Source organism: Myotis daubentonii, chromosome 4, assembly GCF_963259705.1.
Source record: "Myotis daubentonii chromosome 4, mMyoDau2.1, whole genome shotgun sequence".
In the NCBI taxonomy this organism is placed as follows: domain Eukaryota; kingdom Metazoa; phylum Chordata; class Mammalia; order Chiroptera; family Vespertilionidae; genus Myotis; species Myotis daubentonii.
Genome location: NC_081843.1, coordinates 38582437 through 38604958, shown reverse-complemented (window position 1 = coordinate 38604958; position 22522 = coordinate 38582437). Strand labels below are relative to the sequence as shown.

The 22522-nt window shown below is 40.2% G+C and overlaps 1 protein-coding gene across 1 annotated transcript in view; it reads left to right on the top strand.

Annotated features, from left to right (window-relative positions):
• Positions 1–22522, top strand: part of CCDC192 (coiled-coil domain containing 192) — a 190861-nt gene that overhangs the window by 17317 nt on the left and 151022 nt on the right. Inside the window, exon 3 of the mRNA XM_059691842.1 lies at positions 12559–12666. Within this exon, the coding sequence (XP_059547825.1) occupies positions 12559–12666 (108 nt within the window). The remainder of the gene's footprint in view (positions 1–12558; positions 12667–22522) is intronic.

The following is a 22522-nucleotide window of genomic DNA, read 5'->3' as shown; positions in this document are numbered from 1 at the left end:
TTGCATTTTTCAGATAGGGAAGAAAATGCTCTTGATGGAAAATAAAATTAATTTGTAAGATATATTTAAATTAAATGTGGGTTAGAAACATTCTTTGGAAAGGAGTAAGTCCTGTTTTGCTTGCCTTAACTGCCCAAGAAAAATGCTATAACTTCTAGGACAGAATGCTTACCCTAAAGGCTATCACTACTTAGACACTTCCTTAAAATAGAAATGCCTATGTCCTATTCATATCTCTCCTTTTGAATAAAGCAGGATTTGGCCTTCAAATGTGTTCTTGTGTATTTTTTAAAATAATCATGAAAATTTAGAAAAAAAACTCCAATATAACTTACTTTGAGGCTGCTTAACATGTAATGCTGAGCTTCAAATGGTTAGATTTGAGAACTTAAAATAAAATAGTTTAGTATCCACAAGGTAACTTTCAAATTACTCAAGCTCTTAACCCTTAAGTATACTAGAAAACCAGTCATCATCATTTACCATCTGGATCAAATAAAACCATCAAAAATGGTTTTAAAGTCATTTTTCAAATAATTTACAAAAGGATAATGGCATAGTTTTAAAAATCATTAGAAATTTTAATAAGAATTTAAACATAGCAAATCTTGTATCAAGTAACAATTTTGGCTCATACTGGTAAACATTTAAAAGAAAACCATCACACATCCTCTTAGCAAACAGGAAAAGTCCAAGTTCTTATCACCAACTATTGTGTGATAGTCTTTGCTGTATGAGATATTCTATTTCCTATTTTGTCCTTAGAAATATGCTTTTCACTCACTAATTCATGAGTTTGAGGACATTCATCTAAGTTTCTAGAGTCATGATCTGAAGATTCATAGTCTATTTCACTGACATAATTAATTCCACTGTCAACACTAGTATCTAGAAGAGCACTGTCCATAGAAATATAGTACAAGTCATACATGTAATTTTACATTCTCTAGTAGCCACATTAAAAATTTTAAATAGCCCTGGCTGGTGTGCTAAGTGGTTAGGTCATTGGCCTGTGCACAGAGTTTTGGTTTCGATTCCTGGTCAAGGGCAGGTACCTGGGTTATAGACTCAATCCCCAACCCCAGTCGGGAAGCATGCAAGAGACTACCAATCCAGGTGTCTCTCTCATTGATGTTTCTCTCTCTTCTCTCTCTCTCTCTCTTTCCTTTCTATGCTCTCTAAAAATCAATGGAAAAAATATCATCAGATGAAGGTTAACTAACTAACTAACTAACTAACTAAATAGGTGAAAGTAAATTTTAGTAATATATTTTATTTAACCTAACATCAAAAATATTGTCATTTCAATATGCAATCAATATAAAAACATATTGAGGTATCTTACATTCTTATTGATTGGGCTAAGAAGTCTTCAAAACTCTGTGTATATTTTATACTTACAACACATCTCAATTAAAACTAACCACATTTCAAGTACTGACAAGTCACATATGATTAGTGGCTACTGCACTGGACAGTGCTGGTCAAGAATGCTGCTCTTCACATTCATCTTCTGATTTGCCTAAGAATTATGAAATGTCCTCCTCTATCAATTTTCTTCTCTTTGGACATTATATATGGAAAAAATTTAGTATTCACAGCTGTGTTTAATGAAAGCCAAAACTAGGCTATAAAAATGGTGTCTCCTCTTCTGTACCTTAAAAGATGATGAATACTTCTGGCAACACAATGAGAAAATGAAGGACGAGTATCAATTTTATGAATGGAATGGATTGTCCTGTAGGCAATTTCACTGGGGACCAAGCCCACAACCTGGGAATGGAACTGTGAACTCCTGGTTCATAGGTTGACACTCAACCACTGAGCCACACCTGCCGGGCCACACTTTTTTCTTTTTAATCTTTAAAGTCTTCATTGAAAAGAATTAATGAATAATGATATATGAAATAATTAAATATTCCTAGAATGATCCAGTAACAATGTGTTTCAAATATAGGAAAAATAAGATTACTGCGATCCCACAATACAGTCTAGATTTGAAAGGCTCTAATAGATCTGTATTGTATTTGCAAGATAGAATGAGTTTTATTCTATTTTTTAAACAAATACATATTAATTTGGTTTTTCTAAGACTTCTTAGAAAGAATAAAAGCCATGAAATATAGATTTTTATTAATATAATGGCTCAAAAACAGAAACTCAAAACCACATTGGGTCCAATGAATATTGGTGGTATATTAAGGATTAAACTGTATTAATTAAACAGTATGTGGCGAAATTTTTCAGAGATATGTTTTTTAAAAATTTCCTTTCTTTTCTATAAGTTTCTATCTCACATTATAGCTTTCCCCAAATGTTCTCCTCAAAAGTTCCTTGGAAATGTATTTCCTTTAGCCCTAGTCCATCCACACCCCTCTCCATTCTCTCCCTTTTCATTTCAAAAGATCAAAAGAACATGACTAACAAGAAGGTCCAGAGCAGACCCAGTAAAAACCCTCTTTGGCAGGCAGAGAAGAGTACATTTTTAAATTTTTGTTCTTATATTATACACAGTGAATTACTTTTTCCAACAAGGAGTAACCAGCTAGATACAGTTGCATATTGCCAAGATCACCAGTGTTTCTAAGAGTTTGGGGTCTTTATGATCAACGATCTGGCTCTTTCTAGGCTGTGAGCTCCCAGAAGCTATATTATTGAAACATAAAACCTAGAGCTTAAACAGAAGATGCTTTTTATGGTCCATGGACACAGACAATGGGGTGGTGGGGGCCTGGGGTGAGGATAAGCTGGAGGGGTTAATGGGGGGAAAAAGAGGACATATGTAATACTTCCAACAATAAAGAATTTAAAAATAAATAAGTAAGTAAATAAATAAAATCAATTAAAAAACACATATCCTTGGATGAGGATAAAAAAATTTTTTAAAAGTAAAATAAATAAAAAGAAGATGCTTTTTAAAAAGCTTTCTTCTAAGGATCAGCCATTATGCTAAGCATTTTTCTCCATTACCACATTTAGTCATCATAGCAGCTCCTACTGAGTTATTATTTCTTCCATTTTTAGAGGTGAGGAATCGAAGGCTCAGAATAAATTACTTGCTTAAAGTCACATGAACAATAAGTAATAAAATCAACAGAACCCATTCCAGTTAGTATTTAGGGGGAAATGAATTATTAAAGGATAATAGGTATCTCACAGGATCTCTAGGATAATCAGAGAGTCAGGCTTGGAAAACATGCATGACTAGAGGCCCGGTGCATGAAATTCACACATGGGGGGTCCCCTCAACCCAGCCTTCACCCTCTCCAATCTGGGACCCCTTGGGGGAAGTCTGACTGCCAGTTTAGGCCCGATCCTGGGGACAGCAATTGACATCCCTCTCACAATCCAGGACTGCTGGCTCCTAACTGCTCATCTGCCTGCCTGCCCGATTGCCCCTAACTGGCCCCCCTGCCAGCCTGGTCGCTCCCAAATGCCCCCCCCCCACCCCCGCTGGTCTGGTCGCTCCAACAGCCCCCTCTGCTGGTCTGGTCACCCCTAACTGCCCCCCCCCAGCCTGGTGGCCCCTTACTGCCCCCCCCCCTGCTGGCCTGGTTGCCCCCAACTGCCCCCCCCTGCCAGCCTGGTCACCCTCACTGGCCCCCTGGATGGCCTAGTTGCCCCCAACTGCCCCCCTGCCAGCCTGGTTGCTCCCAACTGCTTTCCCTGATGGCCTGGTCACCCCCAACTGCCCCCCTCTGCTGGCCAGGTCACCCCTAACTGCCCCCCCTGACCTGGTCGCCCCTCACTGCCACCTCTGCCAGCCTAGTTGCCCCTCACTGCCCCCTTCTGCTGGCCTAGTTGTCCCTCACTAACCCCCCTGCTGGCCTGGTCGCGCCACTCAGCCTGTTCAGTTGTCCATTCGGTTGTTTCGGATGTGATGGTCCCTGGCTCTTTATATATATAGGTTACCCTGCCAGGTTCTGGTGAAGAACCAATTGCTGCTGCCACCAGACATAAGCCCACATTACTTGTTACTTCCCTGAGTATATTACTTCTAAGTCTTCTGTCACCTCAGCCTCAGAAAAAGAATGACTCCCTCAACTAGACCAGATTCTACTTGGCACGTTTCATATCCCTTTCTTCCATACTAAAGTCTCAGGCTGGTGTGTCTGATTGGGGGAGACACATATCTACAGCGTGGCTGCAAAGGATGTTGTAAGAGGGAGTTCTTGGCTTATACTCTGGGGAGATGGGCTTCATGAGATGGGAAATTTTCCAGACAGGGAAAGGCACTGGACCATCACAGTGGAATGGCAAATGCCCACCAAAGAGAGCAAGATGAGTTAGCTATAACAGAGGCCCAGTGAGTAGTTGATGTCGGGCACGCTACACCACCACCTCTGATAATCTGGCCATGCCCTTAGTAGTATTTTGACTGTGAGACCTTAAAAGAAGTGGAAATTCACAGCAAAAGAGAGTTCTCCCATCTGTTCTCTGCTTACCTTATCATATTGGAATGCTCTATGGAAATTGTTGCTAAACTTTTATCTGATTTAAAAGAATGCCTAACACATTTCTCCTTCATATCTTGGTAAAGAAGGGAGTCTGTGCAAATGCCAGGCTGGGTCATGGGGGAGAGGTGTCTCATGGAAAAGGTTTCTCATGAAACATCAAGTTCATCAAGTTCAATTAAGGATTCCCTTGCTAGGTTTTGAGAACAACATCATTAGAGTATGGAAGTTCATATCATTGCAGTTAAATTTCTTAGATCTTTTTATTTTAACTTTTCTTATTTAGAGCCTAAATTTTACTGGCAGAAAATATTATCTTCATTCTGAATATTGTTAATTATAAAATATTTGATGATTATACAATAATTTATTCACAAAGCTAAGTTGAAAAACCTTGGTTAATGGGGGTAGTAAAATTCTACCCCTTTACTTTTAAAATGACCTGAAAATCCTTCTTCCTAAAGGCATATACATTTCCTAAAACATTGGGATTAAAGGGAGGATAAAAACATTGTTGGTCAATATATCCAAGTACTCAAAACCTAAACTTATGTAAGATGTGTGAGAAAATAAATAATCCTGTCACAAAGTACTAACCTATTCAGAACATTGTCTTTACAAATGGAAAAAGCATTTGCATTATTATATGCTCCACTAAACCAAAATTTTACTTAGCACAAACAGTATTTTTTGGTTGTTTTCTTTATCAAAGGGATCAAAATTCTTTCCTTCAGTAAGATTACTTTATCATATTTTTTCTTTATAATTTTCTATTTTATGTTCTTATTATGTTCAATCTCCTTGTTTTATTTTGTTCTCACAACAATCCTGTGAAGTAGGTAAAGAGTAGTTGAATTAATTTTAAAACATTGGTTAATTCCTTCACCCTATAATTTTCCTGCTTTATACATTTGTTTTATGTTGCTGTTGTTTTTTAATGTGGTAATATACCTATAACATAAAATTGACAATTTTAACCATTTGTAAGTGTGCAATTCAGTAGTATGAAGCATGTTCACATTTTTGTGCAACTAATCTCCATAATGTTTGCATCTTGCAAAACTACAACACTCTATTTATTAAATAATAAGTCCTCATTTCCCTCTTTCCTCATTTTTTTTAAAAGAAATCAAGTCTTTTCTTAATAAATTGAAATGCTCTGAACTGAATTAAAATAAGAGTTGGCCTTTTCAGAGTTTCGGGTGAGCCATTATTTATAGTTATTTATGAAGCTATCAGATGTCATGCAGTCATTTCTCTTTCACTTCCACGCCAAAGATCTTTTTATAGGTTAAAATCTGGGTCAACAACTCCTTTCCAATACATTTTTCCTTTATTTTATCATTGATGCTATAGAAATGGAAAGTAGTTAAAACTTTTGTGAAAGACTGACTATAGGAAACATGTTTTTTTCCCCTAGAAAAATAGTATCTTGGAAGCTTGTTAAAGTAACTTGATATTGAATACAGGTCCATCTTGAACTTGGTCTAGAGCCGTGGTGGGCAAACTGCGGCTTGCGAGCCACATGCGGCTCTTTGGTCCCTTGAGTGTGGCTCTTCCTAAGCCTTAGGAGTACCTTAATTAAGTTAATAACAATATACCTACCTATATAGTTTAGGTTGAAAAAATTTGGCTCTCAAAAGAAATTTCAATCGTTGTACTATTGATATTTGGCTCTGTTGACTAATATCTGGTCTACAGCAGTGGTCGGCAAACTCATTAGTCAACAGAGCCAAATATCAACAGTACGACGATTGAAATTTCTTTTGAGAGCCAAATTTTTTAAACTTAAACTATATAGGTAGGTACATTGTTATTAACTTAATTAGGGTACTCCTAAGGCTTAGGAAGAGCCACACTCAGGGGGCCAAAGAGCCGCATGTGGCTCGCGAGCCGCAGTTTGCCGACCACGGGTCTAGAGGAATTGAGGGACCATAGTCCTGGAAAGACCACCTGATAAGACATTCAGCTCATTATTTAACAGATGACTTAGAGCGTCTCTATACTTTTAGATTTTATAAACCCCTAAGAATTTTCATTCTCTAAATAATTGGGATTAGGTCTAATAGGACTGCCAACTTTTCCACTTTAATTCTAAAACACAATAATTTCCATATACTATCACCACCATTTTTGTTAAAGAAACATCCTTTTAACAACAAAATATATAGGATGATCAAAATTCCAGAATAAAGGACAGTTCTCTAAATGGAATAAATTGGGCTTCATGAAAACTTCAAATTGGTCTTTCTAAATCTTCAGCTTTGTCTTTTTCTTGCTAACTGGTGAAATGTTATCATAATCCAACACTGATCTATGGGCTGGCATTTGGGACCCACTAATATAATTAAACCCCTTTGGCCTGAGGTGTCTATTTTCCCTTCCAGATTCACTTTCCACCTTTCCCCCTCCACCTCACTGCATCCCCCCTCCACCTCACTGCATCCCCCCAGTTCCCCATTCCCCTCTCTCCATAGCACCCACCCCCCGAATCTTTTCTAGGGAAGCTGGTCCCTCTGGATTTGTCATTCAGGCTCTCGTGTCTTCTGGCTTCTTATTGGACAAGGGAGATACAGACAGAACAGAGGGTGAGAGGAGATGAGGTCAGGCTATTTATTCCACTGATCCACTCACCGCTACTGCCTGGGCCAGGGTGGCAGGGTCTGTATCCCTCTACCAAAGGCTCAGCTCATAGGGGGTCCTCTTCGCAAGCTCCATCCTGTAATAATGCTCCCCCATTATCTCTTCCCCTACCTCTTTAAGGTAAGGCAAATAGTGCCTTCACTTCTATGGGCTGCCTCACCATTCTTTGTTGGTGTCCTTAACCACACCTTTGTATATAGTCCCTTCATCAAATTCCCCTCAGTGATGCCACTGGAGTGGCCATCTGTTTCCCGCTGGGACCTGACCAATACATCCATCATTTAAAGATGAAAAACTGAGGTTCCAAGAAGTGAAGTCCAAAAGTCACATAGCTCAAGTGAAATGTGCTGTCCAGAGTCCAGAACGTGGCCGTCTAGAGTCCAAGGTTCTCCTTAGTCAGTGTGCATCTCTGTCACCCTATGGCCATCTCCTTCAGTCACACTGATGGGCACTTTCTAGAACCTTCTTTTTACTGGGCTTTGACAAAAGTTGTAGTTTGTTTAAGTTTTGAATAAAAAATACCTCGTTAGGTAACTACTGAGGTAACCCCAAGCACAGAGGAATACTGTTTTCACTAGAATGAACTGAAATCAGGAAAACTGAGTTTTTAAATTGTTGCTTAAATAGAAATTGAAATTTTAGCCCAAGAAGCTATTGCAAAAGGTAAGCACAAAAGGGCATGAGACTGATGACAATTCTACACTAAAATGAATTCTGATCACCAGAGATGGGGGCAAGTATGACAGCCATCTTCCCAGGGCAAGGGGCTGAGCCAGGGCCCTGGGGAAAGACTTTAACCTGTGTGAGAAATAGAAACAGGTTGTAGAAGAGCAAAGAATTTTAGAGCCCCCAGTGCCTGTCAAACAGGGGGAAGGAGCAATAGACTGCAGTGGTAAGTAGACAATCCGTCAAGCAGAAGCTTGACCATTGCAAAGTGTGGCTAAGGCCTGTGCTAGCTGTAGGAAGTGACTGCATTACTGAGCAGGGGCTGCTGGAGCCCTGGACACTGGAACTTCAGATGGCTGGAAACATTTCACTGTAGCAAGCTGACCCATGTCAAATGCTCTCCTGTAAAGGTGAAATCGCCTATACCCACATCTTTATTTAGCAATCTCGCCTTTAAATGAATGCACATATTTAACCTATTAACTTTGTTCTGACTGCATACTTGACTGGGTTTCCCACTGCTGTCGTTTGATCACTTGCTGTTACGAAAGTGTCTCCATGGGGAATTTCTTTTACTAGGGTTTAAAAATAAGCTAGCAAGTTTTTATGTTAAATGGTTCTCTTTAAAGGAGCGAGGATAATGGCATTGTTAATAATAACATTAATTGAACACTGCACCTGTCTAAGCAGTTACCTGCTTTACCTCATTTAATCCTCACAGCAACCCTGCCATCATCACCCAACTTCTTGCCCTCTGCGGCCCTATCTTGCACCTGGCCTTGGCAAGTGGAATTTCTCAGGCTCAGATCCCTGTCAGCGTCCCAGGCTGATGCATGGAAAATATTGCTCATAGACGTAGCTGTGATAACTTCTCCGCGTGACTGCTCCTTCTGGTGCAACCACCTCTTTGGCTGCTGAGCCTTTAATCAAGAACAACTATCTTTTTGAGCTCCTGGCAGATACTCAGTGCCGTGCACTCGGGAGCCTTTATAAGTGTCACGCATGGATTCAGAGGTGGGTGGAGGATGTGGATCAATCAGAGACCGTGAACCAGTCTCAATGGGTGGAAGGGGTTTGTACGGCTGAGAAAGGAGAGCAAAGTCATTGTAAGACAAAGAAATACTAATGGGAGATGTCTGTAATACTATTAACAATAAAAATATATTAAAAAATAAATACTGAGTTAAAAGTAAGGAAGGGGATTTGACATTGGGTGGTAAACACACAATGCAATACACAGATGATGTACTTATAGACTTGTGCACTTGAAACCTATGTAATTTTATTAACCAATGTCACCCCAATAAATTTAAAAAATAAGAAGGGAGGCAATGAAAAGATACTGACATGGGTTAGAGAAATCAAGAAAACTTAAATGAGAGAAAAAGAGGTTTTCCTTCTCAAATGAAGAACCCATGCAGCCAAAAGATAACCTACTCTTACAATTTTGTATAAGATTTGTCAGTTTGTAGACTGTTGACTTTAATACACATACTGTGATCAAAGAGTTTATTGAATTTGTAATACTCTGTAGTAGTCTTTTAGTTTGATCATCTTGATTATTTTAGCTACATGCCACCTGGATTACCAGCTTGGTATTTAGGTAAGACAATTTTAAGGCAAAGAGTAGAAGTTAAAAACTAAAACTTTCATTGAATTTCTGGAATTTAACATTTGAAAATGCAGACACTGGCTCAATCCCCAAACACCTATGTATATCATCTATTTTCAACATGCAATGTCATGTTGAATATAATTCATTCATCGATTACTTTAACCACCAAGACAGATTCATGTTGATAATAAACATAGATTGCTTTGTGTAGGGTGTGTCCACATGTGCCTGAAGCAGAATGAACTTACTGGTATAAGTCCCACCCCTCTGCTCATCTGCTATTGCATCCTGCAAAATTGGGACAATGACTACACCTAACTTTTTTAAGATCCTTGAAACTACACATCAACCTCCAAAACTCCTAGCCCCACGTGTTTACTTATTTCTAAAATTATTCTCAATTTAACTTTTATTCCTTTGTTTGGTTAATGGGAGTTGCCCGCTGTTAAAAAGCACTTGCCTTTGTATAAGACATTTTTACCTCGGTGAAGATACATTTGTGGACCTCTCCCTTAAGGGACAAGAAGGCAAGTCAGAGTGGGGAGAGTGATAGCTTGCAGCTGGGGTAAAGAAGACAGACTGAATTCTTCACTGTTTGCTCGACTCTCTCTCTGTTCTACAACACATGACAATTTCTTAAATCTACCTGTACAAAAAGTCCTGTTATTTCATAATAGTCTTCAGTCAAGCCTGTTTCATTTGGCATTATATACAACTAGAGGCCCGGTGCACAAAAATTTGTGCACTCGGGGGGTGTGGGGGGGGTCCCTCAGCGTGGCCTGTGCCCTCTTGCAATCTGGGACCCCTCGGGGGTGACCACTTGCTGGCTTAGGCCTGCTTCCCGGGGGATTGGGCCTAAGATGGCAATCAGACATCCCTCTGGCAGCCCGGCAGCCCTCGGGGGATGTCCACTTGCCAGCAGGGAGCAGACCTAAGCTGCAGTCAGACATCCTTAGCACTGCTGAGGAGGCAGGAGAGGCTCCCACCACCACCGCTGTACTGGCAGCCATCAGCCTGGCTTGTGGCTGAGCAGAACTCCCCCATGTGAGAGCACACTGACCACCAGAGGGCAGCTCCTGCATTGAGCGTCTGCCCCCTGGTGGTCAGTGTGTGTCATAGTGACCAGTCATTCCCAGTCTTTCTGCTGTTAGGGTCAGTTTGCATATTACCCTTTTACTATATAGGATAGAGGCCTGGTGAACGGGTGGGGGCTGGCTGGTTTGCCCTGAAGGGTGTCCCGGATCAGGGTGAGGGTGCCGCTGGGGTGTCTGGCCAGCCTGGGTGAGGGGCTGATGGCTGTTTGCAGCTGGTCACACCCCCTTCAGGGTGAGGGTCCCCACTGGGGTGTCTGGCCAGTCTGGGTGAGGGGCTGAGGGCCGTTTTCAGGCTGGTGGGCGACTGAAGCTCCCAGCCTCTCCTTTTTTTCTTTTTTATTCTGGGATTTATTTATCTTCTGTAATTGAAACATTGTTGCCGTCACTGGCACTCCCAGCTCTGAGGCCTCAGCTGGCTGAAAGCAGGTATCTGGGGTTTGTTTAGCTTCTATAATTGAAACATTGTTGATTCCGGAGCTCAGAGCTGGGCCATGGCAGGTGGGGAACCTTGGCTTCCTCCATCACTGGAGAAAGCAAGCCTCCTGCTCACTTCAGCTGCATGGCTGCCGGCCGCCATCTTTGTTGGCAGTTAATTTGCATATTGTCCTGATTAGCCAATGGGAAGCGTAGCGGAGGTATGGCTAATTACCCTTTTTGTCTTTTATTAGATAGGATGCTTGTCTTATTGGAAATGGTAGTCTTTGGCCAGGGAAATTTGGGATGTTTGGAGAAAAATGACCTAGAGAAACAGATTAGCTGATCTTACTTGGTCTACTCCCCCAAAATTTTTTAAACTTTCTCTAAAGACCCTACATGATACCAGAAGATTCTCCTTGGAAACAGTAGCCTACATCTGGGATTCCCAATCTTTTGGGACAAATTTGGCCTCTTGACAATTTCCCCTTTCTGCATAAAATGTTTTATAGCATGAACTACCTGTAAGTGTAAAGAACTTTGTTTTTAGGCTAGTATTTTTGAGAATTTTTTTTGGAATGACTTCAAATTATTGGAGTCATCATGGCATGATGAGGACCATTGGTTCATCCCAAGTATCACCATTCTAGCCCAAAATGTTCATCTCCCAAAAGCCAGCTTTTGGAGGAGATTTGCAGCCACTGGGAGCCAGGCTGTTTTAGAGCTACTACTTTGCCCCTCATCTCATGAGTGTCATTTATATCTGAGGCCTGTGGCATGGCCCTAAGGTCAGAGTGCTACATGAACAATTGTAAGAACGAAATGCATGCTTTATTTTCATGGCTGGCTCCATTTGCCACCAGATGGCTCTATTGTATCATAAGGAAATGCACACACGTAAAATCGGTGGGCTCCTAAAGCAAAGGGAAAAAAACAGCAGCAAGTTTTCTGTTTTAACTTTTCATGTTGCTGCATAACTTTAATCAATTGTCTCAATGCCAAAGAGTAGTCAGTAAGCACTCCAGTCTCCGTGGGGCCAGCGACTGCTATGTCCATGCCAATTTTGCATCACTTTTGCTTTTAAATGAGAAAAAGTAACTTTTGAACCATTTTACCCATCTGCTGATTTGAGCTATATTAGCTGTGTTCTGGGGAAGGATGGTCTGATTCTAAACCAGGTAGTATCTTTGCTTTAATGGAACTTCTGATAAGAAAATGACAGGAAACAAGAGTGTCTCTGAATTCAGAAGACTGTTTCTCAAGATAGGTGAATGTTTAAAATGTAGACATTCTCGGTGACATCTCTTACTAGGAATGTAAAATTTTGGTCCTAACCTCTTGAGGGAAAGTTGTTTGTGTGTTTTTGGGTTTTTTTGTATCAAGAATAAAAGTTGCAAAACAACTACATTTCAACATGGGCAATTTTCTTCAAACTTTTTAAAGCTATTCATTGTTATACTTTAATATGCATTTTTACCCTTCCTTTAGAACCTAAATGTTAAATAAGGCTATTGCTTTTGTAATGTTTCATGGTTTTATTATTGTGTTGAAGAAGAAAAAAAGATGATGTGTGTGAGTTTATGAAGCCTATCTTTAGTCCATAAAGTTGTTTGAGACTTATGCTCAGGGACTTATCCATGTCAAAAAGTAATACTTGGTTGTTATTTTAAAGAAAGAGTCCCTGGGAACTGGACAGATGACGTTCACGTTGGCACATCTCAAGTCCTTGGAGGTTTGCCTGAAGGAAGCGGAAGAAAAGGCTAAAGCCTTATCTGAGCAGGTAATGCTGGTCATTGGTGATGGAAAGATGTGTTTCTCAGGGTTCAGTAGAGCAAGTGTCAATCTAAATACGTGCTGTAACCTCTGCAATTATTCACACACACACATACACAGTCGTGCACACATACATACAGCATATCATTCATTTCACATATAGTAATAATTACTTTAATCTGTGTGGACCTTTTTAGCCTTTACAACTCCTTTTACGATTATATTTTGATTTTCGTTCACCATAGCCCCTGAGTCAGGCAAACAATCTTTAAGCAAGTGGTTTTCCTGAATAAGTGAAGCATTATAAACAGATAAGCCCAAAAGTAAGGTAAAAACCTATTGGAACCACACAGAAGAAATTTTCTCAAATTATTTGAGGAAAGAGAATTTTCCAAATACTGGCTTCCCTCTTGATCTTGAGAAAAATCACAGAAGCCAGGCAGGTCCTAGGTGGAGCCCGGCCCATACTGGGCAGCCTGGGTGCTTTATAGGGGATCTGCGTACACAGCAGGTCTCTGACGTCAGACACAGCGAGTGTGGGTATCAATAAAGCTCAGCCCAGGGGCTGGACCATTTCCCAATAGGATTACACTTTGCAACAGCACAGTGTGTGGTGCAAATCCCACGATTACTGTTGTCCATTCTCCCTGGGCAGGGAGCTCAGCCCCAGAGAACAAAGGTGCCTAGAGCCTGAGTCCTACAGAGCCCACTGCTCACTGTTGGTGACAGACAGTGGAGGAAAATGGACAGCAGAGACTCTGAAATGTTATAAATGTCTATTGACTTATCGTGGTTTGATATATTATGATAATATATTCTTAGAAATTTTTGAAAAACAATTTTAAGAGTTGTTTTTGTTTTTCATAACAAAGGTTTGCCTAGCAAAATTTGATTGCATGACATTTTACAAGAATTTTTGCAGCAACTAGGGAGAAAGATGCTTGTGTTATGAGAAAAATAAGTATAATTAACATGGAAGGTAGTGGCACAAACACACATATGGCCTCTGTTTCTTTTTCAATTTACCAAAAGAGTGCATGTCTTACTTTGGGATGTGTTTTTGTGTGTGCCTCTGTTTTCATTTATTTTACTTATTGATTTTAGAGAAAGAGGAAAGAAGAGAGTGAAACCTTGATTTGTTGTTCCAATTATTTATGCTTTTATTGGTTGATTGTATGTGCCCTAACCAGGGATCTAACTCACAACTTTAGGGAATCAGGATGATGCACTAACCTACTGAGGTACCTGGCCAGGGCCAGGATGTGTGTATTGTTTACTGACTAAATGTGATTGATGCAAAGGGTCATGGGGGGTTTACATCATTTAGTGAAAGGTGCTGCCCTAGACCCAGAGCCATTTGGGAAAGTTTCCATGTCAGCAGCATGCCATAACCCTGGCTTGCCAACTGGTCTTTTCTCTGAAATAAATAAAAACAAGCCTTAAAACTGTGGCAATATTATGAAAAAAAAATAATAATGATGAACATGGGCACCATTTCAAAGGGGAAAAAAACTAAGAATTTCTTACCCTCTATACTGGAAGAAGTTTTTAATGGCTAACTAACAGAGGCCACCCCAGCTGGTATTAACTTTTGCACTAAGATATATGTTTATTGTGTAATTGAATATCTTTTAATTAGTTCTCATTTAAATCAGTAAAATTTGATTCACCCACACAGCACTCAATCCTCTTATTCTTTATAAAATATTTTATTCAATACAAAGAGCCCCTAATATTTAAGATTCTTAACTCACTGATTCCTTTATGTAACATCAAAAAGTAGATCTATTTTTTTCAGCGTTTAGAAGATTCAATATATAAAATGGAAACTGGATTTTATTTACCTTCTTTATACCTAACATGAGTAAGATGCTAGTTAGGTGTTTCAGGAAGGATGATATATACTTGGGGCTTCTCTACCCAAGAGGTTCACAACCAAAACGATCAATGAAAGATGTAGAGAGTAAAAATCGGTATTTGTATGGCTCCCAGATAAATTGCACAATATCATTAAGTTGCAGAATTTGTGTTATTTTCCTTAAGTATTGTCTGTGGAGTTGCCAAATTTGCACAACCAAGTGAATTTGATTGGAAGTTGGCAATGTTTTGAGGAAAAGGAGGATATAATGTGTAAAAAAACAAAAGCACTTAAAAGTTGAGTATTTTACTAGGTTTGGCTGTCTCCACTGTTACTGTTGAAACGTGTTAATCAAATATAAACACTGTTCTCAGAGGATTTAATCCTGAAATTGTTGCTTCCTCCAGTGTTTTAGATTAGTCTTATTCTTGAAAAGATAAGAACATTCCACTCTCCTTTTAAATTCAGTAGATTATTTTAAAAATGGGATGACGGACAGTGAAATGGGAGGGGAGCAACTGACATTTCTTAATATACGAGATACGAGAATATTTCAGCATGGAACACCTCTCTCAAACAGTCAAACATTTGTCCACTGGGTGCCACTGTCTTCCTTACCAGGCTACGCCACTAAGTGGTTGCAGAAAGAGAAACTGTCTTTAGTATTCAAGACAATGACGGGTGTGTGTGTGTGTGTGTGTGAGTGTGTGTGTGTGTGTGTAGGAATACTTTTGCCTGTATACATCATGTGTACATCTTAAGGCTTCTTTTAAGTATCATGATTTGTCACAACAATGATGAGAATGCTAGCTGGCTTTCACTGGTAATCAAAATTGCCAGCCCTATGGCTGAGCACAGGCCAGATACGTTGGCCTAGGGGGCTAGAAATGGGTGGGTAGAGGAGAGCAGAGGAAACGGCAGGAACAACGATTAGTGCTGTAACTCGGGAGTTGGAAGCTCATGGTGTGGTCAACCAGTGGATTCTGCCTTTGAGAAACGGGTAAATCTCATTGTCAGCCAAAATTTTACCCACTGGCTTTGCCTCCTAGAGAAGAACAGAAAATTAACTCAGAATGAAAAGTATAGATGCCTGGGGTTTCATCTGCAATAAGACTCTGTTGGTCCTGGGCCTCAAGACCAACACTGAACCTTTCTAAGGTTACTTTCAGGAGAGTCTCTGTTCTTTCCCTGCGATTTAAAAAAAAAAAAGAAGAAAGCAGCTTAGAAATAATGAGAAAATGAAGAGATTGTGAGGTCACATAGTAAACAGAACTCTTGTTGGCTCCCCTCTAGCTAACAATTATTCTTTATTTCTCGGCAGTCATGTCACCATTGCCAAACAGAAAAGAAATATGAGATCAGGATAATTTGCAATTATGGCTTATAATCTGGGCTATTCATAGCTATAATAAGCGAGTTTGCAACAATTTAGTTGGACAGAGTAAAAAGGGTCAGAAGAATCCAACTCTTGTCCTGGGTTACAATAGTAAAGAGCACAAAACATTACCAAGGTTTGTTAAAGAAAATTCTTGATTGTGTTTTCTACAGTGTAAGATCAGTGAAAGGAAATGCCTGGAGATGAGCAGTAGATAAAGAACTCAAAGTGGGCGGTAGGAAAAGGGAAGAGTGTTCAGGAAGAGAAGGGAAGAAGAGTAAAAAGGTTCCTGGAGCAACTCATAACCGTGGCTTTTGCATGTGTGCTGGCGTTTATCACCTGTGCAGTGGGAGGGACAAAGCTGCACTGGGGGGTGCATTTTTGACCTTACACAAGCAAACACCCTGCAGCTCTTGTGCTGAGGAAATGTCAGGAGAACCCCCAGTTTCACAATGGAGCAGAGAGGCAGAGACACCCCAGCGCGCACCACGCGGGGGTGAGACGGTCCCTGAGGTGCTTCTGGTTCCCAGCTCCCAGCAGCAGGCCCCGAAGAGCGCAGGCTTTGTTCCTATCCTATTTCTTGCTACTAGTAGTTTTATGACCTTGGACAATTCACTTAATTTCTCTGAGTCACAGCTGTCTTATCTAGAAGCAGGTAAACATACTGGTTTCGTAGGGCTGTTGTGAGGATTAAACAAGTGTACCTGGCTCTTCGTAGGTCCTCAATCCAGGTTCATTTATCTGCACTCCTGACAGTGGTCATAATTAAACTGTGTGATTCTTCGTGTCATGGGCTGGTGTGTGTGTATGTAAGAAATTTCTTTTTTTATTATTAATGTCTCTCAAAGTGTTTGAAAGCTACCCACATATAATACAACAGCTCTTCCCCAGCCCTCACAATCTTACAGTTTTTAACCAAGGAAAGTCACCCTCCCTACCCCAGCTCCCTTGTTCCCACTTGGCTTTCTCACCACCTGCTGTCTCTTCTTCTCTTTCTCAGCTTTACACTTGGTAAATGGACTTAAGTAGCTAATCTTGTTCTTTTCTGCATCATCTCTTTGGTCTCTTGCTGTTTTGCCCATTCTCTGATTTTGCCCAGCCTGGGAGCTAAATGGGCAGTGCTTGTGTCTGGTCATTGCAGGGTTTTCTTAAGGAAATTGGAGAATGGAGAATGGGGGGAATCTGTGATCATTCCCCACCAAGGAGATGAGTCCAATAACAATTATGTAGTCAGAATTAGTTTCAAGCATCTTCTAGATACCATACCCAGCAAAATATTAGTTATTTATTAATATTAGTTTATATAATAAACACTAGCTGGGAAAGAGATGTCATGATTTGATGCAAAAGCTAGGAAGTGGAATGTTTGGGGGTGGGGAACATGACCTTTACTCTAGCCTTTTATTTTCAGGTAGGAATGAGACAAGACACAGCAAGAGGAACCTTTATCACCTTTTGGAGCATAAAAATAATGTTGCTCCTTTTGTTTTCATAAAGAGAGATGTATTGGTGATACCCACAATGCAAAGAAATTTCCATGGAGATGACTGTGATTGTTTTATTTCCCAATTTTGGGGGAAAAACACATATGAACCTTTTTCTTACTTCTTAGTAATAGCTTATATGGCAGTTGGGTATAATTTTTTTCCTTACCTGGTGAGGAACGTTGCCGAAGGCCAAAAATAAAACTTGTAACAGTGCCTTCCTGTTATCCTCACTCTGTAGTGAACTTGACCATTTATGTAACATTCAAAGAAGATTCTTTTTCCTACCTTCCCCGTGCCCCCGCCCCCCATCTCTTTGCCTAAGGTTCTTCTCCAAAGAATAATAGGAGCAATAACGAGGACAAAGAGTGAAAGGGGGTGCAGTGAGGGGGTGTCTAAGCTCGGATCCTGCAGGAATGTGTGCCTGCTATGCATCATAAATGATAGACAGTGAGTGAAGGAACTGACATTTATGAAGCATCTACAGTGTTCCAGGTTCTCTGCTGAGATTTATAGATGTTCCATGTGATCCACACAAGAACTCTCTGAGGGGCTCTATTATTATAGCCCCATGAAGAAAATGAGACTTAAAAACATTAAGTCACTTGCCCAAGTCATACAGGTAATAAGTGGTGAAGCTGATGTTAGAACCTAAGTATTTTTAAAATTCAATGCCCTTATTCTTAAGAGCATGTGGTCACAGGCCAAAGCCATTTAAAAGAAGTTTCCTACCAGGCAATTCTGAACAACAAGAACTTACCTTGGTTCCCAAACTGGAACCTGGAGGGCTTGTTAGACTGGGCTCTATTCCCAGAGTTTCTGACTCAGGAGGTCTGGGTGGGGGATCAAGAATTTTCATTTCTAGCAAGTTTCCACTCTAAGCTGAAGCTAAGTTCCAGCCCTAACACAATCCTACAGGCCCAGGTGTCTCTTCACCCTTGATCGGTGCCCCACAAACACAGGAACTGATGAATTAGGTAGGATTAGTCTTGGGTACATAAAACAAACAACTCAAATAAAAATGGCCTGAAGAAGTAGATGTCTATTTTTCACTCATGTAAAGTCAGGACAGAGGCAGCTGAGGACAGGCACAGTGGCCCCCGCAATGCTCAGAGGCCTGGGCCTTGTCGCCTCAGGTATTCACAGACAGACTTCTATCCTCAGAGTCCGAGAGGCAGCTGTGCCTGCAGCCATTCTAGTCACGTGTCAGGCAGCATGAAGAAGGAAAAGACAGCGATGGCAGCTGCCAGCGGAGCGCCCCTTTGAGAGCTTTACTCAACAACTCCCTTAACAGACTTTGACATATCCCTGACCACTGCTAATCCCATGGACTAAAAAATGTGGATATTTACTTGGACACACTGCCATTCCAAGAGCATGGGGATCCTTTTATTACGAAGAGGAAAATAGATATTAGCCTGGCAAGTTGCAGTCTGCCTGGCTCATTCTACCCCTTGACCTTGCTGTAGTACACAGTGCTTTGTCCTGGTAACTTTAATGTTCTTTTGCATGTGGATATCCAGTTTTCCCAGAACCATTTTTTGAAGAGATGATTCTCTCCCCATTGTAGAGTCTTAGCAGCCTCATCAAAACTCACTTGTTTATAGATGTATAACACTTTAGAGTCTCAATTCTATTCCAATGCTGTATAATCGTGACTTTCATGTGGTACTGTTGTTTGGAAACCCCAGGTAAATTTTTGAGCTGGAACTTAAATTCAGTCTCCCACATCCTTTACCAACACCCTTTCTTAGTGTGAGAATCACAATGAACCTCTCCTACTTAGGCAATAGCTGGGGTTTGAATAAATCTTCTAACTGATTGTTTACCTTTAGCACTCGGTATAAGCAAGCAAACACAAAGACAAAAGACTAGTATGTTTGACTCTAATAACCAAAAGTTATTCATCATTTCATACCTAAGAGTCTAAAATAAACTCCCATGATTTGCCTCTCAGTGTTCAATCTATATTTTCTTTTTAAAATTTTATCTTTATTGTTGAAAGTATTACAGATGCCCCCTTTTGTTCCCCCTTTGCCCTGATCCACCCCACTTCTGCGTCCCCCACCCAGGCCTTCACCACACTATGGTCTGTGTCCGTGGGCTATGCATATATGCATATAAGTTCTTTGGCTAATCTCTCCCTGCCCCTCTACCCCCACCCCTTCCTGCTGAGATTTGTCAGTCTATATTTCCTTTAAGTTTAAGAACAGAAAGAATATAGATCTCCACCAAATTTTTAGACTTTTGAATATGTGTATAAGTGGCTCAAAGAGATTTGCTGTATTTGATTTGAGATTGTCCATCGCCCCTCCCCACCCCCAAAAAATGTCCTGGTTCTTTTTCATTGTTTAAATGCAACAGTGGATCTGTTGATGTCAAGTTTGTTTGAAATAAGTACTGTGCCCTTGGTAGGAGTATTCATTTCTGCAAATGCTCAGGAATTATGCTTGATATGCCAATCTGAAATCATGGGTTTTTGTGAATGAGTTTTTGTTTTCCAATCTATTTGGAAGTCTACTTTAATGCCATAAAATCACAAGCCATTTGTTTGACCTGGCATGGGTTTCCTTATCACCATAAAAATGTAGTTTTTGGGAATTTTGTCAAATAATTTAATTCTGGTTAATTTTACAGCAGAAGAATTTCCTTTTTAAACATGTGTGTACACACACACACACACACACACACACACACACACTCCTATCTAAGCAGATGTCAATCTTCACCCCCTTACTGGATTGTCAGACATCAATTGGCAGCCTCAGAGAATGTAGGGGGAAAAAAATCCAAGCTAGTGAAGAGATGTGTTGTTTTGAATAGAGTCAGGCACAATGACAAATGGGCTTCTGTTGTTATTGTTGTTACAGGCGGGACGCATGGACTGCTGGTTTGTTACATAACTAAAGACTTCCTTTTGCTTGTAAATGTCAAGATCAGAGGTTAGTTTAAAATAGCTGACTGGGTGCTAATAAATGTGACTTTCTTGTCTAAGAAAAAGCAAAAGGCCTTGTCCCTTATGAGTCATGGCTCTGTTGCATGGGCATAACCTGTATTTTCTTCATCAGATTTTCTCAAAGATGGCAAACTTGCTTTCACTTTGCTTAATCTCTACAAGGAAATTAGTAAGTATATGCTTTGGTTCAATTATTCACATATTCATTCAATGAATATTTATTGAGCCTGTAATATGAGCTAAGCATTCTGCTTTGTCAGTTCATGTATTTCTCCTGGGAAATAGTGTCCCTAATACAACGCTGATGTCTGCTTTTTCTATACAATCTCCCATAAAGACCTGCCTTTAGGGCACACAATCTGTTGAGAAGAACCAAGTCTTCATCATTAATCTGATCTTCTTCCTGACCCCAGACCCGAATATCCAACTGCCTACTGAATATCTCCACCAAGATCACAGTCAATTCAAGCTCCACCTGCACCTTAGCTTCCTGCCCCAGATGTGTTCCTCTCCCATATCCCCTAGGCCAGGGGTAGGTGCCACCAGCCTCCCTGTGGCTCATGTTAGAAATCTCTGCTGCTTTGATTCTTTTCTCTTCCTCACCCCACACATCCGATCAATTGCTAAATACTGTGAATGATGATGCCTCTCAATAGTTCTTGAATCTGTCTTTTTTTCTCTATCTTCACCATTATTGTCCTTATCCAGGCCACCAACTACAGAGGTCTCTCCTGATTTTACTCTTATTATGGTCCTTGTTTAATGGCTTCTCGACACTGCAGCCTCAGGGAAGAATCTTCAACACACATCTCATGTTTCTCCTTGGCTTAAGTTCTAATTAGCACCCCCTTTTACTGTCAGGGTCAAATCTATACTCCTTAGCAGATCTCATGAGCATTTGTCGTCTGAACCCTCTTCTTGTTTTTCAGCTTTATCTTACACCACTCCCCGCATATCACAATTACACCGCTTTCAATTTTTTGAATGTACCATATTCTCTATTATCTTTCTTATGTATGAAGAAACAAAGGCCATGTACCTTAAGAACCAAGTTTTAATTAAAACATTCTTCTCCCTCTGCTTCTGACTATAATTACTCTGTTTCCACCACCTCCTTTTACCCCCTTCCCATTATCAAATAAATTCCAACAAATTTATCTGTCAATTGCATGCTACTTCCTCCAAAATGCGTTTCTTCCTCCTTCAAGTTTGGGTTAGATGTCCTTCCCAGGCGCTCTCATAATTTCTCTCTCACTTCTCCACCCCAACCAACTATAATTGTCTATTTGTATCTTCCTCTACACCATATGCCTCATGGAAGAAATACAGAGAGTGACTTCCCTGAGGTCTCAAATCAAGTTAAGATTTATCCACTTATCTCCCTGCTCATGCTCTTTCCATTATAACAATGGAAGCTGAGGAGACATTAAAGGATGAGAAAGGAGATAGAAATAAACTTTTCTTCTTCCCCCCATTTTTCAGTCCCTGGGATTTCAAAGAGAAAATTTTGCATAATCATGTGTTTTGTGAATGGAGATCTCATTTATTAGCCTCCAGAAGAGTTTAATGTTTATATTTGGGGTTGTATAAATGCAAGTCTCTCAGCATTATTGAATAGATATGTAGTGACAGGCAGTCCCTGATACCTTCAGGGGACAATCAAAGTTGAAAATATTTGCATTATAATAACAGGTTATTCTCTCGCAAGTTGACAGAAAGTTTTTCCAAATGCCACATGAAAGATCCAATACTGAGCAGGTATGAGACTCCAGCAGTCAAGACATTAAGGAGGTTTGAGTAGAAAGGGAGACCCCTGAGAGAAACTCAAGGATAGTAGAATGCATTTCCTGAGTCAACTCTGAGAGTCCTACTAACAGGATAAGTCTGTGCCCTATTCCAAAAAAGTGCTCTGAGAATGTGCTTGAATTAGAGGGACTGCGACATTATTTGAATGGATCCCAGGCCCTTGCAATTGTTGGCTTCAATTTCTCAGAATCTGACATTATTGCTTTTGGACTTTTATATCCCAGCACTTGACCTTTACATCAAAGCCAATGATTAATTGCCTCACGTTTTCCCATGTCTCATTTCTCTCTGGTATTCTTATCTATTCATAAGGCCCAAAGAATCTCTTTTGAAGATTAAAGGAATCTTAGGACTCTCTATACATGGGCCCTGACACTATATTTC